Source organism: Chroicocephalus ridibundus, chromosome 1 (genome assembly GCF_963924245.1).
Source record: "Chroicocephalus ridibundus chromosome 1, bChrRid1.1, whole genome shotgun sequence".
Taxonomy (NCBI): domain Eukaryota; kingdom Metazoa; phylum Chordata; class Aves; order Charadriiformes; family Laridae; genus Chroicocephalus; species Chroicocephalus ridibundus.
The window spans coordinates 218,080,146-218,104,813 of record NC_086284.1 but is presented as its reverse complement, the minus strand read 5'-3'; the positions used below and the strand labels follow the sequence as shown (position 1 = coordinate 218,104,813).

General features: G+C 41.8%; 1 protein-coding gene across 1 annotated transcript in view; it reads right to left on the bottom strand.

Moving 5' to 3' along the window:
• The window catches only part of EXOC4 (exocyst complex component 4), a 429,176-nt gene that overhangs the window by 384,109 nt on the left and 20,399 nt on the right, over positions 1-24,668 (bottom strand). Inside the window, exons 2-3 of the mRNA XM_063323708.1 lie at positions 21,479-21,668; positions 18,124-18,318 (exon numbers count right to left, since the gene is read on the bottom strand). Of these exons, the coding sequence (XP_063179778.1) occupies positions 18,124-18,318; positions 21,479-21,668 (385 nt within the window). The remainder of the gene's footprint in view (positions 1-18,123; positions 18,319-21,478; positions 21,669-24,668) is intronic.

Sequence of the window (24,668 nt, the reverse complement as noted above, 5' to 3'; positions counted from 1 at the left end):
AGATCAGTCCTTAAAACTCATTTTCAGCAAATAACCACAGTGTCATCACGAAGGCTTTGCTGTGCAGAAGCGGGGAGATCAAGAGTTACAGAGATGGATGGAGAAGAAGAAGAAGCAGCAAGTGAATAGGAAGAGCAGTAATAGTGACACCAGCTCCGCTGACTACTTGGAAACTCAGGCAGAAGTAATTTACAACTGGTTTTGTTTGAAGTCCAACCATCCATCTGGGCCACATTATCGAGATGATCAACTGTCTCAAGAAACACTGAGGTTACAAAGGGACTTGGAAAACCACCAGGGTGGGTCAGCCCGGAGCACAGCCACGTGCAGCCAAGAGAAATAAGATGGGTACCGAGAGCAAGACTAGAAAGAAATAAGACTTTTTAAATTGAATTAATAACAGGGACTATGTCTATCATTAAATCAAGACCAGAATTTTATGCCCCCGCTCAGCGGGTAACACACCATCGCTTGTATTACTCAAGAGACCCAAATGCACGATAAAAATACTGTCAACTTTGAAAATCGCGGAGATTTTATTTACTACTCTATTATGAGCTCGTCACTCACCTTGGGCATATCATTTCAACTAGTTGTTCTTAACCTTTTCCCATTTCAAACCCTGCTATGCAAAAGGAGGTGGAGGAGTGGGAGGTGGGCTGCCCAAAGCAGCGACAGGTCGGAGTATAACCCCAATACTGGCCTGCAAAAAAGTATCACTGTTCCTCAAGTTAGTAGTGATTTCTCCAGTCAGAGAACCTTAATTTAGGAGAAATCCCCTTATTTTTGGATTTCTATTTTTTTGATTGCGGATGCTGCTCCTCTGATTACAGTATAAAGAACAAATCAAGAAAAAGGTGCATTCTAGAAAGAAATCTAAGTGTTGGGCGTTGAATGTATTTATAGTGCTGGCACCATTACTAAACATAAAAAGCTTTTAACATTTTAGACGGCAACTGTCTCCCACCTGTTAGAGCGAGTCAAAGAATTCTGGAAGTCAGGAATCAGTGTTCACAGTGTTGCTAGAATAATCACAGAATGGTTTGGGTTGGAAGGGACCTTAAGATCACCCAGTCCCAACGCTCCCCCCACCATGGGCAGGGACACCTCCCACCAGCCCAGGTTGCTCCAAGCCCCGTCCAACCTGGCCTTGAACCCCTCCAGGGATGGGGCAGCCACAGCTTCTCTGGACAAATAAACTGACTGAATAACACCCTGACCCAGCTTGGAAGGGACCTCCAGAGGTTTCCAGTCCAAGCCCCTGCTCAAAGCAGGGCTAATTTCAACATTACATCAGGCTGCTGATCTCACTAACTAAAATCTGCAAGCAGGGAGATTCACCGTCTCTCTGGTCTCTTGCTCCTGATGCTTAACCCTCTCATGGGGAAAAAAGTCTTCTTATGTCCAGCCAGTTTCTCCCACGGAAACTGGTGATGGTTGCCTCTCGTTTGTGCAATTCTGAAAGCAGCCTGGCTCCGTTTTTCCTCTAAGTCTTTTAGATGGCCACAGACAGCAAAAACCCAATCTTTTCTGCAGGCTGAGCAAACTGAATTACTGCAGCTTCTTCTACGCTGTGTGCTTCTCACCCTGGCCACCCTGGGTGTCTCCCATGGACTTGTTCCCGTGTCGTTCCTTTCCCGTACAAGAAAAGGTATCTACATTTCTTGCAGCCTCACAACTGCAGAGTCCCTTATCTTGATCTGCTGGCCACGATCCTGCAAATACAGGAGTGGGACATCCAAATAACGGGACACAGTGTGATTCGGCACAATCCTGGGTTATCCAAAAAGTCAGAGAGGGAACCGAACCTGGTTTTCGCTCTCATTGCCACCCTGCGCATACAACGAACTGAGGGTGCAATTAATACACCACCCCTGCTTTTTGCTCCTTATCCTCGCTGCGGTAGGTGTGTTGGATAATGAAGATTAAATACGCTATAAAACATGAAACGGTATCACATTTAATTAGATTTTCTCCCCTTAGCTTAGACTAGATTTCTCAAGTAGTTACCTGGTTTTTAATGCTCCTAATACCTACTGGGTGCTATTCATGCTAACAAAGGGACTAATAGATGTAGAATTGTATATAGAGGGGAAGAGTCATCACTACGAGACTCTGGTTAAGACTGATAATGGAATAGCAGCGCTTTTCAGAGAACCTGAAAATTAGACGTAGAGAAGGGAACTACGAGTGATTCAAGGGTCCAGAAAAAGCACCTGAGAGTCCTTCAAGCCTCTTACTTACACCTGCCCAGCTTCGCTAAGTGGAAATGAATAACTGATTATTTTTTTTCTGAGGGTGGGAGGTTGGGGGTAGACAACGGCATTGCGTTTGAGTACCCGGACACAAAGACAATTATATGTAAGAGAGCTCCCCAACATTTTCCTTTGGGCAGGGGCTGGGGTGCAGAGCGGAGCTGCAGCAAGAGAAAACAGCTGGAAGGTGAATCAACACACAAACATCTTGTTATTCTTCTTTAAAAAGATGACTTACTAAATAGTACCAGAAGAAAAGCTAGGTAATCCCCACCGCCACCCTGTTTTAGTCTTTTTTTTAAATTCTGAAAGAAGTCTGTCTCTCCCATTGAAAACCACATATAACAAATATAAAATAACCGTATTTAGTCAGATAAAAATTACAACATTGGCCTGGATTACAACAGAATTTGTCTTAGATAATCTGATAGTTATTTCTGATGTTAAAATCTACTTATCTATATCTACCCACTATTGCACTTACTATTACCTACAATAATAAGTAGTGACGCTTCAGAAAATAAGGATCAATGAAATAAGCCCAGAAAAAGAGCTCTGATTTGTATGAGCTAAAAATTGCAAGTTTATAGAAAATAAGCGTGGCACCAGAACCATCCTGCAGCTTGTTTAAAGGTCACAGTCAGTTTATAGTAGGGATTAATTGCCTTAAAAAGAAAGCGTAGCTAAACATTTGCCTACCATAACATCCAATTTGGAAGGTTTTAATTTAGCGTTTTACAACAAACTAGAACCTAAGTACTTGCAAGATATTTGTTAAAATTCTTCCTTCTTTCCTGACTTAGGCCAAAGTTTTCCGGTCCACTTGCAGTTAAACCTACATATTCCCTTAAAAGGTTTTGAAGCAGTATTTTAATTTTCCAAAGAGCATTGTAAAATAGATGTGAAAAGACAGGTATTCTTTCTTTTTATTCTAGACCTCCGCAGTGCTGGAAGCCTACAAGCAGAAATAAAATGAAAGCCCTCAACTAGGGGCTTCTTCAGGGGGAAAAAAAAACAAAACAAAACAAAACAAACCAAACACCAGAATAATGGTTTCTCAAACTAGAAAACCAAATGCTTTCCATCTGGGATACCAGCCTATTCTGAGTTTAGACAACAAATGTGAAAACATGAACAAACAACTGACACAAGTTAAAAGAAAACAGTGTGCTGGGTCACAATTTGAAGGAAAAAAAAAAAAGTCAAGTCATACAGAAAGCAGTATGACAAAAGGAAAAAAGCTGAACCCCTGAATAAAATGGCAAATAAACAGCAGCAGCCTGGAAGGTTTCAGCCGCTTTGCTGGATGAAGAAAGACAACGCTGACATTTAAAAGGCAGAGAATTGATCTACTGCTTCTACAAAGAACTCACTTTCAAAAGGTACAGGAAAGGAAAATGACTAAAAAATGGCTTAACATGTGCGTAGTCAGATATAAACAAGCAGTTCATGGAATCTAATATGCACCTGATTTGTGCGAGATAAGGAACTAAAAGTTTGCTTAAGAAACAGGCAAGTACTCACACCCCAGCTGTTGGGATTTTGCACAGGGCAAAAAGACAAAAAACCTACAAGTGATGGGTCTCTACTCAAAACATTTAACACGCGATAAATTTAAGAGCGGATGATGCATTAGAGGACTGATCCTCCAATCTTCTAACACTGTAAATGTATCCAAGGGATGCTGGATTACACATGACACGGCATTTTCCAGCAGGTTGGTTTGGTTTGGGGTGCACATGGCACCCCTCTTCCAACAAAGAAACCAGCAACTGCAAGTGGCTGCAGACACACTCTTGGAAGGGGACCACTCTGCGGGACTGTGACATGGAGGTGACCCATGCTGGAGAAGGGACACCTCAAAGGGACAGCAGTTTGTGGGTGACCCACGTCGCAGCAGGCACTCTAAGGAAAATCATAGCAGAGGAAAACCTGAAGAACCAAAATGCTGCAGAAAAAAAACAGTAAGAAGCGAATTAGCACAAAGAAGCCCTTACAGATGACACTGACTATCTGTGCCACCATCGTCTCAGAGGAACCGCAACACATTGAGCACAAGCCATGGAAAAGATAAGTTGAGAAAAGGGAGGGGAGTAAAGGTGTTGGACTTAAACTGCACCTGGAGAACAGTGAGAAAGCATATTTACTTAAGTGATTTTTGATTGTGTTCGCTTTTTTTTCCCCACCTCAAAACCCAAATCACTGATCAGAAGTTTGTGTTAACTAGCAATAAATTAAGCAAGAGTTCCCAAAGTTGAAGCTGGTTTGCCTGCAAAATTCTCACATTTTCCTCCGATGACAGAGAGAATCACAGTATCACAGAATGGTTGAGGTTGGCAGGGACCTCTGGAGGTCACTGAGCCCAACCTTGCTGCTCAAGCAGGGCCAGCCAGAGCCCGTGGCACAGGACCATGCCCAGATGGCTTTTAAGTACCTCCAAGGACAGAGATGCCACAACCTCCCCGGGCAACCTGTGCCAGCGCTCAGTAAAGTGTTTCCTGATGTTCAGAGAGAACCTCCTGTGTTTCAGTTTGTGCCCATTGCCTCTGGTACTGTCACTGGGCACCACTGAACAGAGCCTGATTCCATCTTCTTCACACCCTTTCAGGTATTTTATGTATTATCATATAAATATAATTATTATCATATTACTATATAAATACCCTTTCAGGTATTTATACACATTCATAGAATCATGGAACGGTTTGGGTTGGAAGGGACCTTAAAGAACATCTAGTGCCACCCCCCTGCCCTGGGCAGGGACACCTCCCACCAGCCCAGGTTGCTCCAAGCCCCGTCCAACCTGGCCTTGAACCCCTCCAGGGATGGGGCAGCCACAGCTTCTCTGGGCAACCTGGGCCAGGGGCTCACCGCCCTCACAGCAAAGAATTTCTTCCTCAGATCTCATCCCAATCTCCCCTCTTTCAGTTTAAAACCGTTCACCCTCATCCTGTCACTAAGATCCCTGTTAAGATCCCCCTTGAGCCTTCTCTTCTCCAGGCTGAGCAGTCCCAGCTCTCTCAGCTTTTCCTCATAGGACAGATATTCCAGTCCCTTCATCATCCTTGTGGAAAGGGCTAACATCCAGAAAGTAGAAGACTGTTGAGTACTTTGAACCTCCACTGCTGAAAACACATAATGAGTAATTAATTAAGCCTGCTTTTAAACTGCATTTATATTTTTTAATTAGAAGCTTAACATAAGTCTTATCAAGTACGCCTGTATTTCACCTGTAAATTTGTTCACTATTTTGGTTGCAAGATGAATCAAGATGAAGCTGAAAAGTTACTGCCTTTGAGGGTGGGATATCCAAATAATGCGACACATGGAAAACCTGCACCCAAGCTGCAATCCAAACATTGGGAATTGTCTGCTACCAAACTGCCACGGGCCAGCGTACAGCACAGCGTGAGCTGATATCATGTCAAACCAGTGAACGCGAGCTAGTGAACTTAAAGTTAACTCCCAGATGGTCCCAAAGAAGGGAGTCGTTAGCTAAAAAGCATGGGAAATAGGAACAGCACAGAGATCAGAGATAGCTATTCCTGACTGTCACTGCCTCCTTCCCCTTAAAAACAGGAAAAGGAGAGAAGGTACACAGGATGTGAGGATTAATGAGCAGCTGTAAAACACTGATGATGAGCAGTACCGAGTGTTGATTAATGTATTAGATATTAAGATGATGGAAAAAAATTGCTACCAATTTTGTTCACCTTTAAACAATCTTGTAAGGGTTAACAAGCTAAAAGCAAACAAAGAGCTATAAAAGGCTGAGGACTAGAGAAGATGATTCCCTTGCAATATTTTGGAAATAGCTGAGGTCACTCCCCTCCTTCAAATAAAAGGATTTGCTGACCAAATGGTGCAGGAAGGGGGAGACTGATGCAGGTGACTGAAGCAGAAAGGGGGAGAAGTCTGAAAGATTAGTTTGAAAGATTCCAAACTACACACATACAAAAAAAGTGCTCAGGTTGCAAGAAAACGGCTCATCCTGAGATAAGTGTCAGCATAAGCTTATTTGACAGGGAAGGACAGGGAAAATGTACATTCCAGACACGGTAAAAGGGTTAGGGCTTTTTTGTGGGGTTTGTTTTCTCTTAAACATAAGACCTTAAATTAAGATTCCCACCAGCACAGCCATCAACATTACCAAGGTGTGGCCGCTTTTACAAAAGGAGGCAACAAACAGCGGCCATATGGCCCAGTGCCTGACAGTAAGGAAGTGTATGCGAAGGGTAAGGAGTAACATCATTCTTTTTTTAATGCTTTAATAGAGCAGAAGAGTGTTTTCCAGAGAATCAAATTCCAGCAAGCTGAACTCCACAATTTTGCTTTCTAAATCAGTCATCCCACCTAGCCTTACCCACCCCACCCCCACCCCACCCCACCCCCCCCAAAGAAAAGAAATTTCAGTGTTACCAGTCACAAGTATGGAGGAGGTCTATTAGATGACACAGCCATTTCCCTACCTCTATAGTACCGCCTTAATTGTGCTATATTTTACAAAAGCTACTTTTGTCTCTCTTGCTTATAAAACTACTGCTCCTACTTGATGAAGATGTCAAAGCGAGCTCGTTATAAACGCACTAACACAAAGTGCAAATGTCCTTTAAATTGCAATGACCCACCCTAACTTACTGCTTTCCTCTACAAACTTCAAAATGTTTATAAAATTATGTTCCTCACTTGCTGTCCTTTACCCCAGCTACATAAATTTAATTCTTTCAGATTTGCCTTAGTCCCGTCACCCATCAATCATTACACCTCCTCCTCCACCTGCGGCAATTCATCACTGTCTCTCCAGTCATAACGTGCTGCCACCAAACGCAGCGCTCAAGGAAGAGAGTGGCTAAAAAACCACGACAAAGGATTATCCAACTGCTCGCTTGGACTTTAACACAAAACACGAGCAATTTCAATAACAGTATGATCAAATGACTTTGTCAATATGGGAAAGCCTATCAGGATCACAGAATGGCCCGAGACTTTTTCCCATTAGAGTGACAACTCGATGGAGATGAGACAGGCATTGCCCCAGTACCTGAGATAGTTGTTGCCTCGGATCCTCAGGAGCTCCTGGGCAATCAGATGGAATTTGCAAATCAAAGATTCAGTATCACCGACAAGCAGCAGGTCAGACAGCTCAGCCACAGAACTCACTGCCAAAGGACAGCACTGAAGCCAAAAGTTTAAACTGGTGCAAAAAGCGACAGGGACAAATTCAAGGAAGAATCATAGAATCGTCTAGGTTGGAGGAAGCTTTGAGATCCTCAAGTCCAACCATCAACCTAACACTGCCAAAACCACCACTAAACCGCGTCCCTCAGCACCACGTCTACCCACCTCTTAAATACCTCCAAGAAACACCTACTGAGCACTATTCAACACAGAAGAAACCAGCTTTTCCGTCAAAAGCTGCATTTTGCCAAGTGCTGGAAGCTCAGAGTGTTTGGGGAAAGGATCACTATTGCTCGCGCTGCCCTCACTCTCCCAAACACCCTCTGCATCAGACACTGCACTGGCCGAAGACCACCTTTGCTCTGACCTTGTACAGACATCGATATTAAATCTCACTGCCATGGACTAGTAATACACTTGCAGGTATTGTGAAGGCAGCAAAAATAATAAGAAAAGGCTTTTCCTTCCAGTTTTCGTTTTTTCCATATTTTTTCATCTCTTGATTTAACACATCCTCATTTAGTCTTAATTGCCATTAAGAAAAGTGTGTTTTTTTCAGGACGGTCTCTGTCCCAAAAGTCTTCTCCCTATATGAACAATGTCTAGAACAACGAGGTCCTAATACATTAAACACCAGGATTTTCCTTTCAATGCAAACCCGCAGTTTCCCAAATTGATTCTCTTGCCTTCCTCAAGATGACATTTGAATTTTTTTATGCTCCCCGTGTCCCGTATCTCTGTTGTTAAAGGAATTTTTAACTTCTTTCAGTTAGCTCCTCATCTATTAGTTTACTAACACGTTTTTCATTACAAAATTCATAAATTCACAAAAGGTAATATTAAACTATAGCGTAAGACAACCACTGCCGCCTCCTTAAACAGGGACACTGTCTATGCATCTTCATTTATGGGCTGTTCAGCATAAGTCTTCCTCTAAGTCTACCTGACAATGGTTCATCTATCACACCATCCTGAAGGTTACTTGGTGGCATTACACCAACTTCACCAGACATAAATCAGTTCATTTCAGTGGGAAAAATTCTGAGTTAAATTCACCACAAATGTTTCAAGTGCTTTGCTGAAAAACTAAATTTATTACACCTTCTCAGCCACCATTCACTAGCTTTAAAGTTGCAGATTTATCTACATCATTTTATGTTGTCCCATAACCCAATCTGTCTTCAACAATTTCTCTTGGTGTTTATTCCAATATTTTACTATGGACAGAGTTATGTCCGTACAATCCAGAGTTTTTAAAATAGAATTCATAGGAAGACCAGTGATTACTGGAAAAACAACGGCTATATTCAAAGATGAAGTGATAAAAATATAAATGGCTCACAGAGTAAATTCCAGATCATAGCTTAATAATAAAAAATTACCAACAGCATAAATAGCAAAAGAAATATTAACCTGAAGGGATGCCATATTTTACACACGGTTCATGAGTTAAAAAGGAAGTAAACGTAAACTAAGCCAGAAAACTCTCAAGCTGTTCGGAGAATGCTCCCAAGAAAGAATGCATCATTAAATGGCAGGAGCAATTGCCTTAAGCAAAGGACTTCTCATCGCTGCATCTACGCTATAATCAGGAAGGATTAAATTTAACGTTCAGAAATGCCCAGTCCCAAAAGCATCCATCATAACGTTACGGATGCCTCTGCCTTTCATTAAGGACAGTGTCTTGTCGCGTAGCTGCTGCTTCCTTTCACCATAGAAAAAGAGACACTAGACACCTCTACTCCACCTTCATTACAGCATGTTTTCTTATTTAATAAACTTTCATCAGCTTAAATGAATGGTTGTTACCAGTAGAGCTAACGGCCACGGGATAATACTCTAGAGAGATATCAATGCTTGTTGGTGCATTAACTAAGAGCGGAGGGGCTGAGGTCAAGCATGTGTCCATGCAAATGAAGCAGTATTAGGCACTGTTTAATGCAATAGACTGCCTCAGATAATGGAAATTAAAGGATAAAAAGAAGGAGATAAAGTTATTGAGAAGTATACTGAAGGAAAAAATGATAAGATGTTTCAAAGGGAAAGAAACTCTCCACGTTCTAACGTCTTCAAAACTAGCCTAGCAAGTTATTTAAAAAAAAAAATCAGAAAACAGAATTTGAATAAAAAAAAGGAAAAAAACAAGAAGAGAAAGACACAGAAATGAGGTGCAAAGCGTTCTAACAATATGTAGCACCAACGCTTCTCAAGTAAGGAAGCTAGGAGTATTCTACCAAACTTAATTACTTAAGCTTTACAATACTCCTTGAAGGCAGACAAATAATACTCGTAATACCTGAGTAAAGGTGCAGCATTTCAGGTGACGGAGCAGCAGACAGAAGCAAGCCCCGGATTTCCACGCTTATGCGTCTCTAATCGCTAGGACATACATCAGCTTCACAAAAACAAAGCTGCCTTTCTCATCCATGCCTCAACAGGTAACAGAAATCACGAGGTTTGCCAATAATTAAAGACCAATACGAAACAGTTCCTTTAAGTATAAACATTTATATACCTCCGTAGGTAATCTGAAATGAGATACAACCCTTGAGACACCAGCTTCACAATTCTGTTTCCTAAACAGCTTCTTTGAAATCAATAAGATCAACAATGACAAGACACAACGTTAGCTGGGGAAAGGCTTCAAGGCAAGAAATATTTGGAAACTATTGCTATTTTTGTAATTCAGGAGAAAGAGAATTTCAAGCAGGGCCAAAAATCTAAATTTTGTAATAAAAGTATTTCTATAGAATCCCAAACCAACAAAAGCCTCTTCTTTCCACTTATGGCATTAATTCCAAAACACAACAGACTGTTCCACAGCAGTACCCGAATCCCTGCTCTGCAATAAGAAATGCGGAAACAAAAATGAAAGACTGTTTTTATTGATTTTCATTGTTCCAGCTGAAAGGCAGAGAGTAAATAAGATGCATAGCAAGAACGACATTGCAATTTTTTTCTTAATTTATTTAATTATTCCAGACTACTTAAGAGTCTAAGAAGCCTGCTCACTACATGGAACTTTTAACTGAAAGACGCTCCTTGTACTGTACTGAGGAAAACCACCAGTAGCAGCTACATTCAAGTAACAAAAATAAAAACTCTTGTCAAAAACCACGCCTGGGGCAACAAACATCTAGTGTTTTCTGGCAGGATGTTAATCACTCCAAATGCCTTTGTAGAGGATTAACATGAAGTGCATAGAAAGGTCGGGGACACCTATCAAGAAGGACACATTCATTATGGGACGAGCAAGAAGAGGCCAAATGTGTGCATGTGTACACACACACAAAGCAAAATCCTCCCTTTGCCTGTGGAAAAATAAAATAAATTGATATTTTAAGCTCCTTCTTTGGCTTCCACTTCCCACAAGCTGGGTTCCTAGTCCTCATCCACTGTTCTCCAAAACATCTCACCCACAGTTAGTCTCTCCTCTATTTCCTTTTCCTATGCCACCCCTCTCTCCCTCCTGACTGGCTCAGTAGCTTTAGGATCATTTTTGCACAGCATTTTCGTTTGTTCATTTTGCACAGCATTTTCGTCTTCAGCTTCTGACCATGTTCTCACCCACAAAGTAGCCCAGTTGTGTTGTAAAGCCCTGCAGTTAAAAAAAAAAACAAATACTTTTTGTAAAATGCTTTGGCATGCAGGTGATGGAGCCAGTCAGCATAGAATCACAGAATCCTAGAATGGTTTAGGCTGGAAGGGATGGGAAAGATCATCTCATTCCACCCCCCTGCCCTGGGCAGGGACACCTCCCACCAGCCCAGGCTGCTCCAAGCCCCGTCCAACCTGGCCTTGAACCCCTCCAGGGATGGGGCAGCCACAGCTTCTCTGGGCAACCTGGGCCAGGGGCTCACCACCCTCACTGCAAAGAATTCCTTCCTAATATCTCACCTAAATCTCCCTTCTTGCAGTTTAAAACCCTTCCCCCTCATCCTATTGCTACATGCCCTTGTAAAAAGTCCTTCTCCAGCTTTCTTGCAGGCCCCATTTAGGGACTGGAAAGGGCTCTAAGGTCTCTCTAGAGCTTTCCCTTCTCCAGGCTGAACCCCCCCAGCTCTCTCAGCCTGTCCCCACAGCAGAGGGGCTCCAGGCCTTGGATGATCTCCATGGCCTTCTCTAGCCCCATTCCAACAGATCCATGTTCTTCTTATATCAGGGGCTCCAGAGTTGGATGGAAAAGTCCAGGTGGGGTCTCCCCGAGCGGAGCAGAGGGGCAGAATCCCCCCCTCGCCCTGCTGCCCACGCTGCTGGGGATGCAGCCCAGGCTGCGGGGGGGGTTTCTGGGCCGCCAGCACATGTCGCCGGCTCGTGTTGAGCTTCTCGTCCACCAACACCCAAGTCCATCTCCTCAGAGCGACTCTAAATCTGCCTCTAGTTTAGACAGGTATGTTCCTGATATAAAGCTTAGATTTCACAACAAGGTAATGCTCTTCAAAAAATAAACCCACTACAGATCTTACAGTCGATGGAGCTGAGCAAAAATACATTTAAGGCATCATAAGGATGCTGGTGGTGAACTCGGTATGCTTTAACTATGCTGCACCAGCACAATTGCAAAAGACCTAATTTACCTGCAAAGCAATCTCCGCTCCTGTGCAGCTGGGTGCCACGCCACCTCCATTTAATTGAATGCACCAACAATAAGAGCCACCAGCTCCGCTCTGGAAACTGAACAAACTGGCAACAATGCAAATTTGCAATAAGAAAGCGGTCAGCTCTGAGAAAAGCCTGATGCTATTACTCACCCCAGAAAGCAGAGCAAGAGACATATTATTCTTTCCCTGACATAAGGAAACCGAAATAGAAGTCCTTAACATCAAAAAAAAAAAGAAAGAAAAGTAGGTGTTGGAGCGTTCCATGGCCTATTTCTTGAGAAACAAATTACTGTCACTTCAGCTTTGTACTCCTTGGGACAAAGACAGGCAGGCTAAAGGAGAAAGATGTGCTCGTGAGTAAAACACAGCTACACATCAGTTCCTAGCTCTGTAGCACAACTAAGCGTGAAGTTCAACTTAAGCGAAGACTAGTCGGAGGGCTCCATACTTCCTTCTTTCTGCCGTCAATTCTTCCTTCTTGTCACTCTCCTAACAAAAATAAAGTTTCAACTGGAAATAGCAGTTACCCTCACTCCTATCTTATGGATATATTTCCGCAGTTTCATGGTGTTTCGTTACCTGACACAATCCCATCCCAAAGGAACTGTACTCCTGCACTCATAAATCAAGTCCAGAGTAAGTGTTTCACGGTCTACTGGAATTAAAAGATTTTTTTTAAAAACTCTATATACTTTGTCAAAGTGGTATTAGTTCATTAAAATTGCAAAGCTAGACACATAAAAGACAAGAAATGCAAAGAAAGTAGCCTAAGCAATTTTCATTTAATCATATTATGATATGACCTTTAATTACTTGATTCAACAACATTTCTTCCTTCAACTGTTTTTAGCATTTCATCTCTTAGATTATTTAAACAAATGGAAAATATTAATTTCTCCCTATGGGTAACTCATGGGTCAACATTAGAGCCAGAACAATTAGATCAACACCACAGACCCCTACAACACTTGAGTTAATTCAGTAACTGCTAGGCAGAGCCTACTGCCCTTCAACACACAGCCCAGTGCCGGGGGAGACAAGACGTGGAACTGCTTCCTCCAAGCAAGAATCCTTCTGTCCTTGCCCAGTGCTGCCCATCCTGCTGTGTGCCCTCCACTTCGAGTGCTGGCTTGGCTATAGTCTTGCGTAGCCCACCTAACACACCTCTTCCAGAAGAATTTGGATTCCTGCCTTCCAGCAATCAACCTCGTGCTTCCAGGCCAAGTTCAAGCTGTGCCCCCAACCCCAACTTGCCTCTGCCACCAGCTCTGCTTCTCCCCTCCTTGGGGACTGCCCACTGCCTGTTCTTAGGAAGCTCCTTCTGCATCAGAATTCCCCTCTCAGCACCTGATCATAGAAATCATTTAGGTTGGAAGAAACCTTTAAGGTCATCAAGTCCAACCATCAGCCTAACACTGCCAAGGCCACCACTAAACCATGTCCCTCAGCACCACCTCTACCCAGCTTTTAAATACCTCCAGGGATGGTGACTCCACCACTTCCCTGGGCAGCCTCTTCCAATGCTTGACAACCCTTTTGGTGAAGAAATTGTTCCTAATATCCATCCTAAACCTCCTCTGGTGCAACCTGAGGCCGTTTCCTTTTGTCCCATCGCCTGTTACTTGGGAGAAGAGACCAACCTCCACCTCTCTGCAATCTCCTTTCTGGGAGTTGTAGAGAGCGAGGTCTCCCCTCAGCCTCCTTTTATGTTAAACAAAAAATACACACATATGCATGCTTGTGCACTCAATTGCCATGTAAAAGTGAACGTTACTTTTAGCAGAAAATTTTTACAGAGAAATGTACACACACTTTAAAAAAACATATACAAAAATTGAAATTAACTGCAACAGGAGTTCTATCTGTTCCAGACCCTTCTCCAAAGCTTCACAATTTATTACAGTTCCAGTATTTAAAGGGTGGCTACAAAGAAGATGGAGACTCCCTTTTTACAAGGAGTCACATGGAAAGGATGAGACGTAATGGGTACAAGTTACTCCTGGGGACATTCCGATTGGACACAAGAGGAAAATTTTTCAGACTGAGAACAATCAGCCACTGGAATGATCTCCCCAGGGAAGAGGTGGATTCCCCAACACTGGACACTGAAGATCCAGCTGGACAGGGTGCTGGGCCATGTTGTCCAGACCATGCTTTTGCCAAGAAAGGTTGGACCAGATGATCCTTGAGGTCTCTTCCAACCTGGGATTCTCCGATTCTATGATTTTATCACAAGCTGTGGAAGGTGCAATTACAGAACCGCAAACCTGCTCCTAGCGACTCCGCTCACCGGAGTGTGTATTGTCAAGATGCTGGAGGAACACAGAACATGAACACATGATATTTGAAGTTCCTCTGTGCTACTCTAGATGGATACAGATCAGAAACAAAAAAGCTGCCACTTAAAATTTTTAACTTCATACAAATGTAAGCTGTCACAAAATACCTTTGCATTGTGTTCACGCTACTGGGAAAAACTGCCATTCTTTTATTAACAATTCTTCCCGGCATTACTCAGTCATTGCACATTAGAACCAGCAGCTGGAGAGTTTTGAGTGATAATGAAACCTGTAACAAGCCATCTTCAGCCGTCTTTTCCAAACAATAAGGGAATTAAAATTTGAATTTAAATGCAGAGGTTTGAAACACGCTTCAGTGGCAAAATTACTTCAATTAATGTGAGTGGAATACAAAGAACAGACTGCAGAAATGTGCTGCAGCAACCAGAAATTATGCCATTAGAGTGCTTGCATCAAACTAACACGATGACTGCAAAGGTCTAATTTCGACTGTACATATCACAGGGCTACAGGCAACAATATTAATCAGTGCTCCAATTTCCACGTGAGGGATACAAGCTCCTTGTCAGCTCACTCTGGGCTTTTTATAAGCCATGAGCATCTGTTTATCTCAAGGAATGAAACAAAAGGACAGAGAGATCTATATACATGCTAGATCCCTGACAGGTTAGTAATTATTTTACATAATATTCGTATCATATAAAAGGAAAATGGAATTATCCTGGAGTCAGTGAGTGATTACAACATCAGAGTCTTGCAGAGGCAGCGTTAACAGAAGATGGGAAAAGGCAATGAGCCTACAGCGATTCTGGCCTATGAAAAAGCTCCAAATGCAGGTAGGTTGCTATTTCTTTAGCGCAGGTGCACTTCTCGAATGAGAGCTGCAAGTGACAATGAACGGCTGAAATAGTGTGTGCAATCCTCGCTTGAAGTTTCTATTCATTGATATTAAAAAAAAAAAATCTAACAGCTGCTTTTTACATCATTATCATTTGATTTATCTTAGAAAAGATAACCTTATTCTGGAAAACAAATAAACAAACAACAGAAACCAGCATGGTGTACTACAGAAGTCCATATTTCAGTGAGGTCTAATATTGGCTCTGTCCCACAGCCTTGGGCGACCTTACCTACACACACACGTATACACATAAGTGTATATATGAAGAACTGCACACGCAATATATCGCAAACCAATAAGATATCACAAATAGGTCTACTGCAAACCATTTCTAAAGCATATTATATGATAAATCCTAAGTATTGTTATTTTTCTTCATACACTTCCTATCTTATATTCCCCGACAGGAAATTAATTACTTTTGTGGAATTTCCTTCTGAAAACATTTTTTTTAATTAAAAACCCAACAACAAAAAAAAAACAAGCAAACTGGCAAGTCCACCAGTAAAAGCAAGCACCAACTGGCTAACGTTCCAACTTGCACTGATGTTAATTTTGAATACTGTGGTTTTCCCCCTATACTGAATGCCCTTAATTTACATCTACTACTTCATCTCCCATAATTGAAATTATCAGACTAACACCACACTCCAATTTCCTACATCAGAAACCTGACAAAAGTTTTGGCAAAACCTGACTGTGCTCTTCTCATACACGCTGCCTCAAGTCGTTGCATTGCTGATCTGCTTTCAGGAATTCTAATAGGTTTTACATAACATTTTATAAAGTATCATAAAAATTCCACTTTACACAACAGAAGTGGATACATTATCCACCCCAGATGGCTTACAATATGGTGGGAAAGATACAAAATAAAAGATATAGTTCATATTAAAGACATAAGTTAATGTTAAAAGGACAGTGAGTCTTGAAGGAGAGTAAGATTGAGAAGGTTCCTGGAAAATGGTTTTAAAAAGGAAGAAAGGGAAAATTGTGACCAGATTATAGAGAGATGATTGCACCAGGTGTGGCATGAAAACAGAATGTGAGCAACAGAAAACAACAGGAAGGTGATGGCAGAGCAAAGTCAGACAAGAGGATTTGACAGTGACAACAAAAATGCAGAGAGGGTTACACATCCCATCAAAGAAAGGGATGGGGAGACTGACACCAAACTGTTGAAAGTGTTCCAGAGGGAACAAGGTGAGTTTCAGTAAGTCATATTTAAGGTAAAATGAGATAAAATGGAAAGAAGGAAATTAAAGTTCAAGTCTGGGCTCTACGAATATGAGGTGACAACACTAGGATTTCCAGCTCCTTATCCTGTTGAATAATGACTTAAGAAGTAAAGAGGCACAGCTAAGAGAAATACAAAGGACAGTAAAGTAGAAAAAAACAATAACAAAAGAAGGCAATGAGAAGACTTCCTTAAAGGCATTCTCGGGCAAACACAAAGAGGAATGAATATGATCAGACTTACTTCTTTTGCCTTCACTTTTGAATCACAGACCGCTTAAAGTTGGAAATGACCTCTAGAGAACACCTAACCCATCCTCCTGCTCAAGCATGGTCACCTAGAGCCAGTTGCCCAGGACCACATCCAGTCTGGTTTTGCAAGTTTTCCATGAACGGAGACTCTATAACTTCTCTGGGCAACCTGCTCCAGTGTTCAACCACATTTGCAGTAAAAAAAAGTGTTTTCTTATGTTCAGACATCATTTTCTATGTTTCAGTCTGTGCCCATTGCCTCTTCTCCTGTCACTGGGCACCACCGAGAAAAGTCTGGCTCTGTTTTCTTTGCACCCTCCCATCAGATATTTATAGCCATTGATATGATCTCCCTGAGGTTTCTCTTCTCCAAGTGAAGCAATCCCAGCTCTCTCAGCCTCTCCTTAAAGGTGAGATGCTCTTGTCCCCTAACCATCTTTGCAATCCTTCACTGGACTCAATCCAGTGATTCCACCTCTCTCATGTACTGGAGAGCCCACAACTGGACTCAGCACTCCATGTCAGGCCTCAGTAGAGGGGAAGGACCACCTCCCTTGTAAAGTTTTTAATTACTGGTAGAAGACAGTTCCAGGAAAGAAAGGACTAGAGTCTGATGAGGAAGTGTGCTTGTTAAGTTTAGAAACAAGAGAAAAAAAAAAATATTGTTATTAGAGAAGTTCGGAAAACTTCTACCTCCACCACAAGACTAGAATTGAAAGGTATGCTTATAAGAGGGATGGAACTGAAGAGGAAAAACACTTGAATGGAGGGAGGGAAAAAAAGATGAAGTGAGCCGGAAATAAGTAAAACGGATCAAGAGTCCTGGTAAAAAGACCTAGAGGAAGACAATGAGAGGTAAACATATCTAAATGGGGAAAGACAGTCTTCCCTCTGAACAATGATGCAATTTGTGAGTGCGTTCTGAGAGATGACATAGGAGAGAAACAGGATAGTTCTTCCATAACAAAAATGGTTTTGAACTAATTGATAACATATAAAGAAAGAAGCTGATACAGGTAGGTGTCGGAGAAATTAATTTTAAAATAAAGCAACCAGGTTGCAAAAGCAGAAGGAAATCCCATGTGCAGATCAAACGGGTAAAGAACTAGGTGGTTACAGAAAGCGCCAGGATCAGGACAAGTACAGAGGTAAAGAGAGCTCTGAAAGACAAGAGCTCACCGAACAGGACGGGAGACCGTGACCCGAAGTCCAGTCAGGAAGGATCAAAACAAAACCAAAAGGAAATTCCAGCACAAGAAAGCAGCAAATGACAAAAGAAGAAACTAAGCAGGAAAAAAAGCAAATGCTAACACAGAAGGCAGAGCTGTCTGAAAATGATCAGACAGCTGACCAGTGTGTTTCTGGTGGGTACTGGCCCAGCACGAGGTACCACATCTTACCAGCATGTCTGTTGCGTTGAGGTAGTGCTTGCTGGCCATGCACTGCTCCAGCTTCTGAGGCACTTGTTTGATGTTCTCTATCTCATCCAGCAAATTCAGGACGTGTTTGTGCTCAATCCCTTCAATCCACAGCTTGCGCAACTCATCCCGCTTGCAATGCAGCAGCATCTTGCATGAGAGCAGATTCTCCTTCACCTAGAAGCAACATGTCAAAAGATTAATTAAATCTGCCCCTGTAACTGGCGCTTCTAACACAGATCAGCCCTTTCCCACATTTACTTTATTAGAAATTCCAAAAATATCATTAAACTATAACCAAATCCAAGTTCCTTAAAATTTCTGGTTTTTCCTTTGGCTGAAGGGAAACACACAGTACACACAAATTGGAACTGCTTTCATAGTCAAATGTTTTTTAGTACAAGTTTTGTACCACTAGTGAAAATTTAATTGAACAACATGAACAAACGCAGGATCCTACAACCACGATCAAAGACTTATTTGCATGTTTTCCAAAAATCAATTCAGTATTTTGGCATACAGCAAGGATCCAATTTTCAGTGAAAGCAAATAAGCCACTACTAATTTTTCCACTGTAAACATTTTCCATCTGCCTATTAAATCTTTTGGCACGTCTCCTCCTTTCTTCAAGTTTGGTGTCCGTTTCTTGAAACACGACTATTTAAGAGCACAACCATTCTACTACCTCGAGCAATACCAATTTTTTTTTATTTTTTTTGTTTTATGAGAGATGGTTTCATTGCAACAAACAGCAGTTAAGATATAGTTCAATTCAGGATTTCCATTATTCATCAAGGCCATTGTACCGCCCAGAGAAACAGCTTGGTATTTGCCATTCAGTTTGTTTTTAAGCCTCATGCCATCCTCCAAGTGGCAAAGTCTCTACTATTCTAACCCATTCGGGAAACATCAAGAGTTTTTCTTCTCCCTTCTTTCTGCTCAAACACCCAGACTGCATTCTCTGCCTTCAGGTTCTCCCAGTATCCTCTGGTAAGGTCAGTATAACCTAGCTTTTCTTGCATAATGCAAATCAATAATACATATTAAAATGTGGAAGCAATTAACAACACAGCTTCACACATTGCTTTCACACCACTCTTGTTTTTGCGATAAGTTATGAATACTTAGGGTCCAACCTTTTCTCAGGCTGAACTCTCACTGAATTACACATGAAGAGAGACTCTCAGAAGTAGGCCCTTCAATTTATTTTTAAATAATGAGCCTTCAAAGCACGCCAGTAATCCCACTTCAGCTGCACACTCTCCTACCTTGTCCATCTAAAGGCAGTTTTACAAAAATACATGCAAAACGCAGAGACGGACAAAAATACAGACAAATGATAAATAATAATAGCTACATAAAACAGCCTCCATCCAGAGTCCGAAGAGACTAAGATTTCAATACAGTAACATTGCATTCTGAAACGTCCTTCTGAAAAGGAGTAACATAGAAAAATCCTCAAGCCAACAGAAAAGCTAATGTAAGAATGTCATAACTTGCTGCAAAAGCAGAGGCAAACTAAAATGCGTTCAGAGTTCATTTCAGACTTAATCCCTGTTCAATATCTTAATTTAAAATGTTTCACTGACCAAGCACACCATCATCAGTGGACTGCTGTTACATAGAGCCAAATTAGGTCAGCAAAACAATCGTGGGGCTAGAAGGAATCTCACAAGACTCTTCTACTCCTGTCCTTGCAAGAAAGAAGATCAACTATATCTACATTTGGGAGCAGGGAAAGGAGCGAACAGCAAGCCTTTAAGAAAGAACCTCCTTTTGGTAGACCCAATTGTCTCTACTTCATAATTCAGTTTTACAGTGGCAATGCCTCTAAAGCTAGATTCAAAACCAAGACTTTGCCAGCAGGAATTCATAGAAGAATTGACTAAAAAAGGTAGATACTCAGAGGGACCTGGACTCTCACTTCCACTACTCCTAATGCAAGTAAATGCCCGTGCGTTCATCCACCTTCCACAAGAGGGGAACATCAAAAGAAAGTCTCAAAGTGTAATACAGATTGATGACAAACCAGATCTGGAGCCTCCCATGAGATTAGGTCAAAGCTACTTCAATACGTATTGACCAAGACTAATAAGAAAACTTAAATATCAAAAGGTCCTTCACCCTTACAGTCATTCTTTTAGGCAGGACCAAAAGGTCACACCCCCATATGTTTGTTTTGACCTCTGCAAAGCTTAGTGTACTGTGTGAAAATAGGCCACTGGCTACAGTTTATTTCAAATTTACCGCAATTGATCTCTGCTTTCAAAGTGCTGAGCTTGGTACATAAATCCTAGAATGAACTCTTACCCTTGGAAAGCATCAGAAGGGTCTCATTTTCTTTGAAAATGCTAAATGAATTTTAGAAGCCAGAAGGGTCAGTGCATCGCCCCAGAAGGGTAAAAGCCTACTGCTCCTAAAGCATTGCTGTGAAAGGTTTTGAGATGAGACCTCCACAGAGCCGGGGGGGGGGGGGGGTGGGTGGGGTGGGCGGGGGACCCAAAACGGAATAGATTTGGTGCCTAGTTTGCAGAGTTTAGCTATAGCAAAAGATAGGACAGGAGTCCAAAGAACTAATCTTTCACTGCAGGGAGAGAGCAGATGGAAGAAGTCCACAACAAAGAGCGCCAGAGTTATTTACTGGCACGCTACTGAAGTGTGAGCACTCAAAATACAGAAAGATCCAGGGGCACAGAGTTCATGCACATTCACACAACAGAACCAAGTTTGGAAATAGCACCAACATTCATATTCTCGGAGCAAAAAGCAAGCTGATGAATCACGCAAACTATTTAGGAGGTGGTTGGAGGCCAACATATCAAAACACGAACAGATTAGATGGAAAGGTGTTAGCTTAGCAGCCCTTAGACTTCAAAAACCTGATAGCAACATGCCCAGACAATAAACGAACAGGGGGCACCGCAAAGCTTTGCGCTTCATATGCGCCTCTCGTTTTGCTTTTTAATTACTTGTGTTCTCAAACAACAGAGAGATTCTGTGGAAAACATGCTGGCAGTAAGACATAGCCTGCGACCACTGTATTAGGAACAGATTGTTTGCTCCTCGCCACGCCACAGAGAGACTTGAAAATCAGGCCTAGTTCAGAAGTAGCGGGTAACACTGCTTTCTCCGTTCATTTTTTAGTTTAGTTCAGAATTACGACAAGTAGCAGGAAAAGGGAAGACAGAAATAAAAGGTTAAAATGGGAGCTTACAACATTACACTACCAATAAAAGGACAGTACAGAGGAAAAAGAGGAGTTGCACAGATTTGTACTCCGAGTACACACTATCAAGTGGATGCAAACACAGAAATACATGCAAAGTTAATTCTTCACCTGTTTGATCTTGTTGCGCGAGTTGGTGATGCGCTCGGTGATGCTCTGGTACGTGCGGATGGCAGTGGTGAGCTCGGTGTAGTGCTGGACAATGAGCTCATCCAAATCCCGGTCACATTTCTCATAAGCTTCTTCCAGGCGGCCTTTCTCAGTCTCTCGGTCCTCAACATCATCGCTGGTAGATAAAGTCCTAAGGACAAAAAGATTACAAAAATACGGATATTTTGAAATTATCTATCAGGACAATTTTTTAGCCTTTACCTAAAAAATGCACTACCTACCACAAACCAGCCACTCTTATTAGTCTGTACATTTCACTGAGTGAAGTTTATTTCTGGTAAAGGTGTCTGTCTGGTGTTCAGTAGAAACAAAGTACTCCAAAATAATAAAAAAACATAAATATTGTGGTTTATTACTTCCCCCATTTTCAGATGCTTTGGAGCTTTTTTACTACACTACTGGATTTATGAAAAGGGAAAGTTATCTATTAGTTGTCATATTTCCAGAGAGTCATTAATATGGGCACAGTTTAACAGATGAAATATATCCTGATTTATTACTTACAAAGAACCATAATGGAGAAATTCTACTTTGGACTCAGGGACCAGTGCAGGCATTTGTTAGGAGGGTTGCGGTTACTGCTACTTACCTGCAAAAAGTCCACGAGGGTTGTCACAAGTACACAGAGAAATCTGACAAAAGCCCACCTGTGCCTTCCAACAGCCAATCTGTTTTCAAATGTACACCAGTACAGCGAAGAAGCGTCATGGGCCCTTATTTCCACCCCTCATTTATTTTAACCTCTGAGTTATATCATCTGCTAAGCTTTTTATTTATTTTAATTTTTTTTTTTTTAAATCAATGAAGTTTGAGATTCCAACAAAACTGCTGAAAATCTAATGGAACTGGCACAACAGACATAAGTTTCTTGGCGTCACTCCCAATTTCTGAGATTTACTCAAGAATCAATACAATCTTCTCCTTCTCCCTCTTTCTTCACCCCACTCACCCCCTCTTGAGACCCATCCTGCACTGGATCCAGAAGCCCGCCCCTGGAATGACTCGGTCACACTACCAGAAAGACCCAGAAGACAGCAACAACCAGAAAAAAAAAATATTCTTATATCTTACAGTACATAGCACTCAAAAAGTTGGATTTTGAAAAAAGTCATCCCAAATTTTCTTCTTTCTTTAATCCTTGGCAAGGGGAGCTGTGGTCCATGGAGGTTTCTGTTTTAAATCAGCAATATAGACACTGAAAGCCATATACTTCGTGGTGAAAGAGATCAGTTATAGTAGTTATGACCTAAATGCTGATATATCACAACCTTAAGAACCACCTGGGATGAATTCTGTAGCCCTACTGGCAATTTCTGAACCGCTTTCATGGGTAAATAAACAACAAGATATTAAAAAAAAATCACTGCATGCAAACTGTTTTGGATCATATGCTTGAACATCATGAAACAATCACAACTTTCAAAGAAGTCTGAAGCGCCTACTCACTGAAAGTGAGATGTCTTTAAAAAATACAACCAGTAGAGCATGAACACATTTAAGTCACAGAAGTTCAGGCCTCTGAACTGAGGCACCATCTTAAGATGGTACGCATGCTACACTGAAAAAGGGTAAGAATAGTAAAAGACTAGAACAGCCATTTTTTCCAACCCAAAAGACTGTGAAAAAAAACACACCGCCAGGAGTAAGAGAGAACTTCTTGAGTTTTTGTTCTGGATTCCTTAAACTATTTGTGTAGGGAAGGTCACATAGTTGGAAGGAGACAAAAAAACCCACCGCTGAACGCCGCTGCTGCTCTGTGCTACCATAGCGGCTTTCACTTCGGATTTGTTAAATCAATGAGGTCCAGTCAAACTAAAACCACTATCTCCTGCTGTCAACTAAGAAAGAAAATATCAACCTTTCTTGCCATAACTGTCATTTGTCCTCCACAGTACAAGTTAGAAGGTAAGCGAGAACTGCTTGCACATCATCAAAAAATAACAAAGGAGAGAAACCCATTTCCCTGTAGTTTATTTAAGAGAATCCTCAATGACAACAAGCAGGACACAAGAAAGGTTAGTATTTAACAGATTTTTCTGAATTCTTCAATACCACTAGGACAGTAGTAGGAACTCAAGTGCAGAAGCTCTTCTCATAGAAATGTAAACAACGAACTTAAATATACAAGAAATGCTCGCTCTCTCTCAAAAAGTCGAGAGACATACCCAAAACTTCCAGATCACTACTCTTTCTTCCCTTCAAAGCAAAACAACAGGCTGCACCACCTACTCAAGGACTCCATCTTTAAAAAGAAAAAAAAAAAAAGCCATTTCACAGGGGACCACGATCCCAGAAAGAGCAGCTACGAAAACTCAAGTGAGCAAGGAAATCTGTAGTACCATATGGAACATGGCGTGAGAGGACAGGGGCACATGCACACTTGTCCTACTCAACTACCAAGGAGGCCAGAGGAATTGAAGCCAAAATATATCCTACAACACCCTAAAAGACGACAATGTACCCAAGTGATGTATTTTATTTTACATGGGTTTAACGCTCCTTTTCACTTTCAGATGGCAGAAGGCCATAAGAGACACCACAGGGAAATGAGAAGAGACCCTCTTTCTTTCGCAATGCCTCAGACTACCAGTGGGTGCCTCACATCGTCCTCCCTGCTCCCAAAAAACAAGAGCCATATATTTCCCAGAGGATGCAGGTGCTCCCCTCCTCTTGCAGAAAGGAGACGCAGAGATGAGGACTCCCCCGCCTCCACTGTTCCACTGACAGCGTGGTTTCTTCCAACGCTTAAAATCTACTTGTAGCATTTCAAATTCCATGCTTCATGACAGCTACAGAAACAGGACTGCTTTCTAATGCTATTACATTAATATTCTACTCCCAAACATTCTTAGTTGTGCCTTAACTCACATTTTTCACTAAAAAAATACATTTTTCTTAATTTGTACTGTATGCAAGGCACTTTAATATCATGCAAAAACACTTCAATATCACACAAGCATTCGACACTGTCCCACATGACATCCTGGTCTCTAACTTGGAGAGGCATGGGTTTCACAGCTGAACCAGTTGGTGGATAAGGAACTGGCTGGGTGGTTGCGCTCAAAGAGTTGTGGTCAACTTCACGTCCAAGTGGCAAACCAGTGACAAGTGGCGTTCCTCAGGGGACAGT